The sequence below is a fragment of the Mytilus trossulus genome, chromosome 11 (assembly GCF_036588685.1).
Source record: "Mytilus trossulus isolate FHL-02 chromosome 11, PNRI_Mtr1.1.1.hap1, whole genome shotgun sequence".
Classification (NCBI taxonomy): Eukaryota; Metazoa; Mollusca; class Bivalvia; order Mytilida; family Mytilidae; genus Mytilus; species Mytilus trossulus.
In genome coordinates this window covers 45299407-45312709 of record NC_086383.1, presented here as the reverse complement: position 1 = coordinate 45312709, position 13303 = coordinate 45299407, and the positions used below count along the sequence as shown (strand labels likewise).

The 13303-nt window shown below is 32.0% G+C and overlaps 2 protein-coding genes across 2 annotated transcripts; both read right to left on the bottom strand.

Moving 5' to 3' along the window:
- Positions 1-5485: 5485 nt before the first annotated feature.
- On the bottom strand, positions 5486-6751 carry LOC134690085 (uncharacterized). The gene has a single exon (XM_063550059.1). The coding sequence runs from the start codon at positions 6749-6751 to the stop codon at positions 5486-5488; it is 1266 nt and encodes a 421-aa protein (XP_063406129.1).
- Positions 6752-10318: 3567 nt separating this feature from the next.
- On the bottom strand, positions 10319-13055 carry LOC134690416 (uncharacterized). Its single transcript, XM_063550387.1, has 3 exons — positions 12858-13055; positions 11578-11653; positions 10319-11054 (listed from the first exon to the last, which is right to left on the bottom strand). Exons 1-3 carry the CDS (start codon positions 13042-13044, stop codon positions 10577-10579), a joined length of 741 nt encoding a protein of 246 aa, XP_063406457.1. The 5' UTR covers positions 13045-13055; the 3' UTR covers positions 10319-10576.
- Positions 13056-13303: the final 248 nt, after the last annotated feature.

Here is a 13303-nt window from a genome sequence, read left to right as displayed (position 1 = left end):
TGGGTCAAACAGTGTAAAATCATTATTAACTGATTTTGTTTGCATAAGAAAAACACTGTGCATATTTCGTTTTCTATAAAACAATTGCGACTTTTGCGCATGTATGATTTGGAAAACCTCACACTTGGTGCTTACATATTCTTTACCATTTGAATTTTATTAGTGGAGAAAAGTGTGGGGTTGGGTTGGAGGGGCGGCGCGGGGCTAAGACGAGGGAGACGAATTTATATCTATATAAGTTTTCCAAACTTGTTTCCGAATCCCATATTTGAACTTTATGTAACATTGTAATATTTTATCTTGTGATTTTCCATTAATAAATACTGTTTAAACTATAAGATGAGTTTTGAAAAAAGGCAGGACAGGAATTTTGAGTAATAAAGATGCCGAATCGGTAACTTGGCAAAAATAAGGCAAGATGATTTATGTAAAAATGTTAGGATAAAATAACAACGAAAGAAGGCATTAGAGTGAAGGAAAAAGGCAGGATGAGATTAGTATTAATACAACAACAAAAAAGGCAAAAAATCAAATGGTAGCTCCCTAGCAAAAACAAATTAAGGAATTGGCCATTGGTACATGTACAACAATCGACCAGGGTCAACTCACATTCACTTAAGCAATTGTGTGTCACCAAACCCCCTAAACAATTACAAGCATAACCTATACTATAATGTAAAGTAGTAAGTATGACATATATTTAAAGTACATATATAATTAAATATGATTGGAATTCTACGCTCCACAAAGCACGGGAATGCTTCAAGTGCAGTTACTTCACATTTCATGTTTACCCAGGTCAAGAACACTGTTTGAAATAGTCTTGTACGTACCGTGCCATTTGATAAATGTACAAAGGAACATCAAATGTGAATAGATCGAGCATACTCGTGGCTTATCTATCTAAATCCATGAACTGTCTTTCGGAAACTAACAAAAATATTCTTTAATTCAGTAATTACATAGTATTGTTTTGTTGAGCGAGACGAGAGTTATTGGACCTTTCCTGTTTTATGCAATATTGTAAACGCGACTTTGCGCGTCTGGCGTATTAAATTATAATCATGACACCTTTTGATAACTATTTGAGACCATTTCACACAAATCTCTCATATATAGGCCCTTGTTTTTCACCATGTGAGGAAACCAAATTTCCCACCATTTGGAATTTATTTTTAATATTTTCAACAACACAACTACACATCGGGGTTTGTATGCGATCGTTTGTCCCAGTCTTTAGTTTTAAATGTTGTGTTTTGTCTACTGAATGCCGTGTTTTGTCTTCTGCATGTGACTATTCCTATTCAATAGTTATGAAGCTTTGACTATTTTATACTTTTACTTCTACTTTTAGGTTGTTGTAACGATAACACCTTTACGTTAGTTTCGAACGCATCTCATTTGATACCGTTTTAATGAAAGTTTTCCTTATTTGAAGGATTGGGTTTTTGTGAACATGACCACGTTGTAGAATCAATTTGATCCGTCCACTTTTCTGGGAAGTTATGGGACTATTTGTTGGTATATACATATTGTGATTGCCCCTCCTCTGAAACTATCTCACAGAAAGCCAAAACAAGAAATTGTCTCCGTTGAAATTTTGGAAAGATCCCATAGAGCAAATTTCAAGGATGATTTATAATAGTGTGCACATGGTATATATATGCAACAGTACCGTAGAAGATTCATCGGAGTTATGAGCGAAGATTTCTTGACATGCCTTCATTCTATGTACTTTTGTTTGCTATCATGTGTTGTTGACCGTGTTATACCGCCATTTTGATTAGATTATTTGTAGGGGAGTTATAAAACTTGGACTATTTATTGAAGTATTAAAACGATAGCAACATGTGAATACAACTAAAGCAGTTTTCACAGAAAGCTGCCAAACGTGAAAGTGTTGTTGATTATATCAATTCAATTCATTTTTTTTTCAATTCAAAGTTTTATTGACATATAAACTTTACAGTTTGTGACATATAACAACAACAAAAACAAATAAAGACAATATAAGTAACTCAAAATATATACACAAATTCAGGTAAATATTAAAGGGTCCCCTGACTGTCCTCAGTTCCATTGACTTTTTTTTTTTATAAAGGATCCTAGTTTATTCACTTGTGTTGGTGTTGATGGGTTAAGTATATATGTTCCAGACCATATGAGTATTTGGACCGTATGCGTACGGTCCGGACCGTATACGTATACTCGTACGGTCCGACCATTCGCGTACGGTCGGACCGTATGAGTATACGCGTATGGTCCAGTACGAGCTGACCATACATGTTATTGGGTCATATAGGTTAGATTTAAACAAACATTTATCACAATCTTTACTTTTAGTTTTACAAGTTATTATTACAATTACAAGTAGGTGGATAAAATGAACAAACGAACAATTGAAATTAAATATCATATAATTGTATATCTGAATCGTATTTCGGTACTCTCGCCAAAGGTGACACTTACTTCCCCAAGTAACGTTATATTTTTAGCGTTTACATGTTTTTCAGTTCATGCATGTTCCTTTGCATTTGCTTTTTTTTTTGTAAAGTTGCTTAAAATTCTAAAACAATTGTCCTTCCACATTATGTTTACTTACAATATCTTCGATTTCAGTGATCATAATTCAATTAAAGTATTACCGATCGACAAGCTAAATACAATAGATTAACATATTTAATTATCGTGAATTTTTGAAATAGTTAAAATATAAAGTTTTTATTTAAAGTACCGTTGAACTCTTTTTAAATTAATTTGAGAGTTAAGAGATTTTTTTTTATGTTGGTCTGTTATATGCATTTGTATCTAATAAACTCTCAACTTCCTAATATCAGTCAGACCGTACGCCTACGGTCTGAACGTATGAGTATTTTGAAAAAGTACGCATACGGTCCAAATACTCATACGGTCTGGAACATTATGTATAACTTTGTCATTGTCATTGAGATTAGCAAATGAATTTCTTTCTCTGTTAATGCAATTAAAATATGTTAATCTAATATTTAAATTATGAGAACAATTTATTAAGAAATGTTTCTCATCATCTAGTACTTTGCATTTTTTGCAAAGTCTCTCTTCGCGAGGAATTTTAAAATGCCTTCCTTTTTCAATTAATAATGAATGGTCACTGGTCACAAAGTTTTGTAATTAATTTTCAAAATTCAAAGTTTTGGTTAGAGAGGTAAGGTTTGATCAAAAGATTTGGCTCAAGTACTTTATAAAAAACTTAATTTACTCTTATCATCAATAGATTTCAACTTATCCATCAACAGGTTATCAAAAGTTTTATTAATCCAAAAATGTTCTATTGGAATTACATGTATTCAGTTTGACTCTAACGGCTATGTTGTTGTATTGCAACAGTTTCTACCTTGTGAGAGTAATTCATCATATACTTTTGAATCGAAAGCTCCCATATTCGACAAGAGAATTTGCCACCATGAATTACTGATGACCAAATATGTGTTCCTATTGTTGTAGACCCAATCATGTCCTCTGTTTATCGAATGCAGGACTTATCGTCGAAAGTTTACTTCATATGAGCCTTGATCGATCACTCTGAGATCGCCACTGAGTTTTTATGGTTGTTTTATTTTTTGCAACATTATTGTCTGTATTTCATAGTATAATGAATTTGGTTTTCCCTTGGTATCTTCGACCTCTCTTTTTTAAATATAAGAAATCAATAACGTTATTTAGGACAATGAAATCAACAGTGTAACCTAAAATTAATTACCCAGCATATGGAATAGGATATGCGTACCAAGAACTTGATACCAACCCCGGGTTTTGTATGCGATCGTGATGCCCAGTCTTTAGTTTTAAATGTTGTATTTTGTCTACTGAATGTCGTTATTATTTTGGCTATGACACTGTTAATTTGGTTCGATAAACGGTCTCTAACAATTCTCTATTCTAATAAATTTCCAAAGAAACGTATTTTTGATCGTCAATTAGGGGGTGATTTTAACATAATGACTGTAAAAAAAGTATTGTCATATTATAACAATTCGATTTAACGTACAAATACGGATTTTCATACATGTAACCTAGTAAATTACTGAAAATTGTCAATAGGTATAAATGTTGAAATTTATTAACAGCCAACACCAATAGTTTTAGAATTACATATATTCCACCATAGTTTTTGACTAAGCGAGTTAATGAAGGTTTGAATAATTGATTTAATTGTGACATATTGCGTGTTTTTCAACCTTAAAACAATGTAGACCAATTCAAACTTAACTTTGATAAGCTCTCAGATATAACGTTTTCTACAAAGGAAAATGCCTGTTCCAAGTCAGGAATATGACAGTTGTCGTCAATTCGTTAGATGTGTTTTAGCTTTTGATATTGCCATTTGATAAGAGACTTTCTGTTTTGAACTTTCCTCGGAGTGCAGTATTTTTGGGATTTTACTATTTTTTGCAATACAAAGGAAATCCTCCATGCAGCCTGATCCACATATTCATGTCTAGAGTTTACTATAGAGTTATAGAAATATGAGTATCCATTGGACTGTTCCTGTCCGTCAGTAAAACCCTTGCGTCCGTTTGGCTTTGCGTGACGTATTAATATGTAGCCATGTCTGGTTGGAATTGTGAACGTAAACCTGACCCTTCGGAAGGAATGTGGACCATACTCTAGTCACGCTGAAGAATCATTTGTACCAGCTTACATTTTGCAGACAACGTGGGAATAAAAACTGTATCAGTTCATCCAATTAAATCCATTTTCACTGTCTATTGCCCTATTCCTTTTTTTTATAACTGTGTTCATCCTAAATTTGCATGCTATATTTACCAAAGGACGTTGATCAATCAACCAATCAATCAATCAATCAATCGATTAATCAATTCCTCGGTTTTTATGCTTATTTTCTCGAGGAAGCTTTATTATCTTCTGATGAAAACTTGTTTGATTAATTTCCTGTTTGTCTTTTCTCTTATTTAATTTGATTATTTTGAGAGGTAAATGATTTCTGTAATAATCGAGTTTCAAACTACATACTACTGCTACTCTCTATTAAATATACACTCGAAATCACTCCAGACGTGCCCGGATGATGCACTCAAGGTATCTAAACTGTTGTTTTTAATTCAAAATGCAACAAACAAACATTGACAAAGTAATTTAAATCATTTCAACCTTGAAATTAACTTAAATCATTTCAACCTTGAAATTAACTTAAATCATTTCAACCTTGAAATTAACTTTCTATATTGAAATTTGTTTGGCTTTGCAGACGTTTGATTTTAAGTCCATTCCAGAAACAAGTATTGTTTGTATGGAAATTGGCCCATTATAGGACATTTCTTATTCATCTAAATGTGAAAATATTTGTACCTTGATTTTGTGAATAACAATATTTCATTTATTAAATATAAGTCCTGGTTTCATTAGAGAATTAATTGTCCATATGATAGTAAGCATTGAATTAGAGCAAGTTGTTTTTGATGTATTTATTGAAAGTACAAACCTATCATCGCTGGGCGGTATTTATACAGTGACATATTTTGCGCAACGTATTGTCTTTCACGCAGTTTGTGCTTGTTCCATATTTATTTACTCGACTGACATCACCGATAACATTATAAGTCGAGCAGTTTCTGTCACATCTAAGAGTTGCTTCAAAAATGCCATCTCCTGGTTTCGCTTCAATAACTACTCTGTGTTCTATATACTCTATTTTGCGGGACAGTAGTTTAATGGAGGATATTATTGACTTTAAGGTTAATTTTGAACATTTATGTGTGTGATTTTTCAGCAATGTATTTAAATGTTGAATGAAAATGGAGGCTAAATTGTTTCTTGTTGTACTATTATCCATAGCTGATAAATGATAATTACACGTGCACCAGTGCGGACGAACTCCGGCATCCTCACATGTCCTCTCACGTGGTATCTCATGAAATAATGACTTCCCATATCTATGTGTTCTTTCGTTATTAAGGTTTAACAAATGCTGCAAAGTCGAAAACATATCAAAGTGTGTCGTGAGCCGTCTCGAGTTTGTTTTAAGATTATCAAATAAGCCACTGTATTTTGTTTTGAACCATTCTGGGACATATATAAACATCATGGGAAGCCTCTCTTCCAATTGACCAATAAATGTCATCCTTACTTTCCCAAACCTCATGCCATGATCTCCAAAGAATGCTAGGAATGTATTATTGAGTAGATTATTCTCATATAGTTTTTTGAATGTGTTTAATGTCATGTTATCTACATTTCTGAGAGCTTCTAGATAGTTATGAGTCATTCTAGAATGAGTTGAGAGTGAAAAATAATGTTTATTCCGTAAATTGTACGCCAAGTCATATATTCTCTGATGAAGTATTTCATATGACGACTTACCATGAAAGCATGTGTCCGTCATCCACTTAGAACCTTTCTCATTTGCTACATGGAATGGTCTGTCATCATAATCAGTTGGTTGGCGTTTAAATCCTTTAAGAGAGAAATGAAAAGTTCCAGCCCATGGCCAATCTTCTCCCAAATGGGTTAAATATCCCGACTGTGAATAATTTTGCCAAATAAAGGAACAATTATCCACTCCATGTTTACTCTTTAAGCATGGTTGGTTTTCATAGTAATCACCAGTCAGAAACGGTACCATGTTAACCATTGTATTATCTGCAAGTTTGTTGTATCCCATCATTTCCACTGCTCCTAGAGTTTCTATAAGATATTGTCGAGTCTTTGGTAAATATCGCAAAGAATTAATCCGTGAGGTCGAGTCAATCATAAATAGTAAAATGTTCAAACGATCTTTTATTTCAAATTGTCGACTTTTATTCGATGTTAAATTAGACTGTATACCAGTTTTGAATAAAGAATTTTGAGTTTCGTATTTTTTTGTATCATAATGCTGGTAGATGCTATAATTGCTCTTTTTGATTTTTGGATATTTCATCATAAAATGCATATGGTAATTTTCAGCAATTACAGAACCAGAAAAGTTGTAGCACTTAACTTTGATAAATTCGTCTTTGATTTCAAAAGAATTATTGAATGCTTGACTTTCCTCGCCCAATTTAAAAGAATTTCCTTTCCTATAAATTGCCTGGAATCGACAAAAAGATAAACGTTTTGACTGTTTCGTTTGATTCAGAAACAATGTGTTTCCTTTGATATATGTAACAACTTGATGATCGTCGCAACTATAGTGTCTCGATTTTAAATTAAGAAGATGTTTTATACTTTTATCGAAAGGATCCACATTCGGAATTCTACAGTTTTCAGTATCCACGAGAAATCGCAATGCTTCAGTAGAGCAATTCTCAGGTTTAGATTCCACTCCAGGACAACATAAATCGTCGCATAACTTAACTGCGATAGCATTGTCTACGTTAACATAAACAAGACTGCTATACGAAAACAACAATATAGCAGACAGACAAAGAAATAATACTGTTACGTTTTTTACCATCCACACGAACGACTCTTTTAATAGCGTGAGCATTTTATACTTAGTGCAAAGTTCTACTGCATTTCATTTCATCTTGTTAGAATCTGATATCATTTTGTGACATATTGTTTCAATTGATTTCCGGAGTATCTGTACACGACGTAGTTTTAATTATGTGTATCGATCCTTTAAATTTATTCAATTATAAATGATAAAAAAAATATAAAAAGTTCGATCTTGTACAGTTCAAATTCATCAATAGCTTTTATTTTAATTTACCAACTGTTCCCAATGTACACTGATTAAAGAGTCAAATTACTGTTTCTCATCAATGATAGGTTACTTTTTTCAGTCTATGCGCACCGCATGCTGTAATTTTTGGTTTTTGACCAACATTTTAAATTGTGATAATGAATGAATTATTTTTCTACGTGTTTTTGACAAGATAACCTTTGGATAATTGCAATACAAGTTGCCGACGTTTGAATGACGAGTTACTGTAAGTGAAAATGAACGGGTTTTGTGTATGGAATATGGGTAGCAACTGAAATTGTTTAGCATTGTTATTTTTGAAAGTACATTTTTTTCCATTAACTTTATTTTTTATAGCTCCGACAGGTTATTTCACATGTAAACTTGTTAGTTGCCATGAATGACGACAAATTTAGATTGTTGATGTGGCAATAATTTGAATGTTCCTTACAATGTGATTGTTTGAGTATATCAAGTTATGTTATTATTTCCTTTGACTTTATGTTAATAACAATTCTTTGAACGAAAGAAAATACTCTGACGAAAGAAACAATTTTTTTAACACGCTATAGAAATTAGAGATAGCCTTGTTAAAATACAGAAAAACAAATCGTAACCAAAACCGAGGGTAACACATTAACTATAGGAGGAAATAAAAGTAACAACATAATCACTGAAGAGCAACAAAAAAACCGCCAGCATATATATATATATCAATCAAATAAAAAAAAATCATTTACCAACAAAATTCGTATTAAGTCTGAGTTTTATAGGATCGTACAAGCGTACGAACCTGATGTAAATCTATATAAAGGTTAGTTTTTAGAATGTTGTGATTATATCTACTTGAATTTCAAATTAAATGGTCTAATGCAGTGAATCAATGGTACATCTGGACTAAACCATCAAGTTTGATCATCATTACATGGATTATGTATTAGGTAATTAGATGATTTGAATTTACAAGCACGTAACAGCTTAACATACCAAAAATTGAATACTTGTCCACATTCATTATAGTTCAGCAGTTTGAATGAAGTGGGTGTCATTGATCGCTGAACATTAACTCGACTTCATTTTATATGAGGACATTGGACAAACAAAGCCGATTTTGAATTATGTATTCTACAGTTTTGTAAAGACATTTTGTTTGCCGAAAATCATTAAAAAATAAGACTTGAAAGAAAGTCTGAAACCTTACTTCTAGTTAAATTGTATACACTGAATCTATGGTACATCTGGACTAAACCATCAAATTTGATCATCATTACATGGATTATGTATTAAATATTTAGATGATTTCAATCTACAAGCACGTAACAGCTTAACATACCAAAAATTGAATACTTGTCTACATTAACTATATTTCAGCAGTAAGAATGCAGTAGGTATCATTGTTCGCTGTTCAATAACTGAGCATCATTTTATATAAGGGCACATGGACACACCAAACTGATTTTAAAATATATATTTCACATCGAAAGTTTTGTAAAGACATTCGTTTGTTTGGAGAAAAACAAATCTTCTTGTTAAATTAACAACAAGATAACTATTGCTAATTACGATAATTAAGAAAACAAAGATATTTGAATACAAATTAAGTACAGTTTTTTTTTGGACAAAAAATGAAATTTGGGTGGTATTGTTAACTGAGTCACTCGAAAATATGCATTAAAAGTGGCTGACCAAATTATCAACTATTCTTGAAATTCAGATGACCTTTATCTTTAAAATTCACAAAGCACGATCCTCCAACTGACATGATTTGCTTTATAAGTGTGCCTAGCTAATAACAGTCATAACAAGTATTCAACAAGTTTCTAACTTAAGTGTTTTCGCGTATTCACAAGGTACCTTTCATTTTTCTAACAAGTAAGAAATTTGGGATATGTATCAACACATTATGTTGTAATATCTGGATGTTTGTTATAGCAATCATATTCTTAATTAAACGGTATGAAAATCTAGACATACTAGTATGAGAAATGTGATGCATGTCATGATGATAGGTCATTTGCATAACCACAAGAAGAACCAAACAAATTGTATCAGAAAAAAATGTGTGAACATTTCTATTCAAAGTTCCATGTCTAGGTAATACAAGTTTTCCTTCGTTTGAAAAACCAAGTTCTGTCAATTAGGTAAAAAAAATGTACATCTTTTAAAAATCAAAAGACGAGCATGTTGGGGGCCTTTTATAGCAAGCTGCTAGGTGTAAGCCAAGACTCCGTGTTAAAGACCGTACTTTGATCAATGATGGTTTACTTTTACAAAATTGACTTTGATGGAGAATTATCGCATTGGCACTTATACCATATCTTCTTATATCTTCTTATATCTTCTTATATCTACTTATGATATTTAATGTCACATGTAAACTACTAACTTGTTCATATTACCGGTATTTTTTGTTGAATTGGAATGACATACGAAAAATATTCTCATGATTGACAAAGTATAGTCTACTATCAGTAACTCAAAAATAATAAATTATTCCTCACTGTCGTACAATGTAAGATGAAGCTGGAGTGAAAACTAGATAATTACCAATTACTAAATATTTACAATAAATCTTATAATACTTTATGCGGATCATAATGTGAATAATTTATTAAAGTGTATTTGAAAGTGAAGCTAGTTCTTTTTTTTCAAACCCCTCCACTCCCCTAAAACAAAATTAATTTAGAATACAAATATATAGAAAAAAAAAGTCGAAGAATACGTCTGAAACTTATATACGTACAATATATTAACTGAAATTATAATTCATACGTTACAGGTGCTACTGATTTTTATGGTGCAAACAATTCCAGTTTACGGATGCGAAGCTATTATACATAGCTTAGATTATAAATATATCCCTCTACTATGTAAAAATAGTTTATTGTTTAAAGGCACGCTTGCCAAGGTTTAAGCATGATCGTATACTGTGTTGTCATCCTTATTTCTACCAAATATTTGAGAACTTATGTTGTATGTTGGATCGCATTCATCTCTTAATCCGGAAGAACTATCATAGATATTTTTGGAATTATAGTTATTATTAGGAATTCGAATTTGATTAAGCCTATCATATTCGTTGTCCATTATGTCAGAAGAATTTTCCTCTTTTTGGTCAAGATTATCATCGTTAGCACGCAGACTTGATTTTTTATCTCTCACAACGACACTGTACTCATTATTTGACGCTGTGCCGCTTTGCATGTTATCAGAAGTCTGACCTGAAAGTACATTGCGTCCATCATTATTTGTATTATATGCCGTATTACTATTCGACATACTGGATGCATTATGAAAAGCAATACCAAAGTCATGGTAGTTTGGATCGTGCATTTCTCTCATTTGCGAACCTGTTTCAGGTTCCTTACGCTTAAATGGTCCTTGGCGTCTGCAATATGAAAATAAATGATAAATGGATAAAGTGAATATCAATCGAACGAAAATCGAAAACTAATGACACACTTCAGTTGAAAACACACTTCAGTTGAAAACAATCACATTTTACCAAAAGCAATTTAACACAATGCTTTTCTTGTTTGAAAGTTGTAAAAATCTATAGTAATTCCAATTTTCAGGTTTTACTACATTGGGATATACTTTATAAACATGAAACGAATATCAATAACCTGAGCTTTTTCATATAGTCAATATGTTTCACTATGTTTCCAAACATGTCCTGGGCGGGTTGGGGTGGGGGAATAGGATTTTTTTTTTTCTTTTTTTTTTTTTTTTTTTTTTTTTTTTCGTGGAATTGATGAGCAGCTGAGACATCTACTCCTTTTATACATCTAAAAATAAAAACACCCCTATACACTTTGTTGTATTGTACTGTGAAAGTGTTCATGCAACATATAATATAAATTAATCATTCATAATTATTTATTCTATAAGTAAGACAGAAGAAAACTTACCTTACTCGACAAATGGCCAGCACTACTCCACAAGAAATAATTGCAACTGCAACAATTGTCAAAACCAATATTAAAACTGGAAGAAAAGTTCATATTATTTTTATGTATATCAATCGTGTTGAACTACACATAGAAAGCATCTGTACCATTTGAACTTCAATGTTACCCGTTATATAGAGATTGGTAAAGCTTAAATAAGTGATTAGCTATTACATGTATTAATAGGAATGTCAATATTTAAATTGAAACAATGGTAAATGATGTGGTTGACTAATTCAACTGTTAGATTAGAGAGTTGCTTTTGAGTCTTGATTAGACATGACGCGCGTGTGGCATATTGGATAATAAGTTTGGTATCGTTGAGTTTTGTCAGTTTAACAGAAACTAGGGATTAACGATGATTAACATGTTTTTAACCTTTGAAATCAAATCAGACAGACTTATAAAAACAAAATCGCACTTGTTCGATATCTAGTTATCTATGTTTTTAAATCGGATTATAGGACTGTCCTCAATCTTCGGATGTCAACTTGGATGTTAAATAAAAAACGTCTAGACTAAAATACTTACCAAATGCCGATATATGTTATTGAGTTAATGGATTGTGAATCGTTTGTTTAAGCATTTTATTTTTTGAATAGATATAGGAAGATGTGGTGTGAGTGCCAATGAGACAACTCTCCATCCAAGTAACAATTTTATATGTTTAAGTATGTGTTAAATCAAATATGAAAATATGAGTCAAATCGATGAAAATCATTTGACAGATAATGTCCATGTCAAAATAAGCAAGCTTACTAACTAAATTGACTGTTTTAATTTCTCTTAAACTAAAGGTGTGATACAAAAGCCAAAGTTAAATCATTTTAACAACAGTATTTATGAAATAATTTATAAACATGTTTTGCAGTTTATTTGCTCAATCCTTTCTTTGGACGTTCCGAGAACAACCTGCCCGGTAGACAGCATTTTGGGATAACATTACATATCAATGAGATGTTCATTTTCTATTAGATGTCTGTTTACAAATTAATGAATGCACTAGTGCTTTTTTATTCCAGGGTATAAACTGCAGGTCATATTGGAACAGTTTTGTGTTTTCTTTTTTGAATTGCCATCAATTTTGCATAAGATTTGGTATTTTAACTGTTCAGATTCGAGAGCTGCTGATGAGTCTTGTGTAGAAGGGAACATCGTGTGGCATGTTATATAATGAGTCTGGTATCGTTGAGTTTCATCAGTACAAAGCTGCAAAACACTTTAAAAGAAAACGAACGTACCAGTATACGAAGGTTTCTTCACTAACTTTTCCAATGTTCCTGACGTCGCAATGTTCATTAGTGTTGTCCCTGATTCACGACTATTGACAATCTGCTTTGACGTATCGTAATGTCTATGCTGATTATTGGAGGTGTGAGTAATTGGTTGTCTGGTTGTTTGATTTTCAGTTCTAATCGTGGAATTCATTGGTATACTGCTTTCTTCTATGTTAGTATGAATAATTTATCATTTGGTTAAGTATTCATTGACAAATAAAACTATAAATCGAAGCAAGCAGACATGAAACTCGGACGTATTTTCTTTTTAAATATATTCTGTTAAAACAAATTAAGCTTCTGACAGCATAGATTTCTGTGACAATGCTTAACACAAATTATTCATGCTAGGGAACAAATGTTATTTCGTATGAATTAAAACCATTTTAATATTACGAGCAATACCATAA

What these genes read in the sequence shown, in the direction of transcription:
- LOC134690085 (XM_063550059.1), bottom strand. Translation starts at nt 6,751, where the DNA reads ATGATTGACTCGACCTCACGGATTAATTCTTTGCGATATTTACCAAAG.
- LOC134690416 (XM_063550387.1), bottom strand. Translation starts at nt 13,044, where the DNA reads ATGAATTCCACGATTAGAACTGAAAATCAAACAACCAGACAACCAATT. An exon ending in GAAGAAACCTTCGTATACTG is followed by an intron (nt 11,654 to 12,857) that starts GTACGTTCGTTT and finishes CTTTTCTTCCAG; the next exon opens with TTTTAATATTGGTTTTGACA. An exon ending in CTGGCCATTTGTCGAGTAAG is followed by an intron (nt 11,055 to 11,577) that starts GTAAGTTTTCTT and finishes TTCATATTGCAG; the next exon opens with ACGCCAAGGACCATTTAAGC.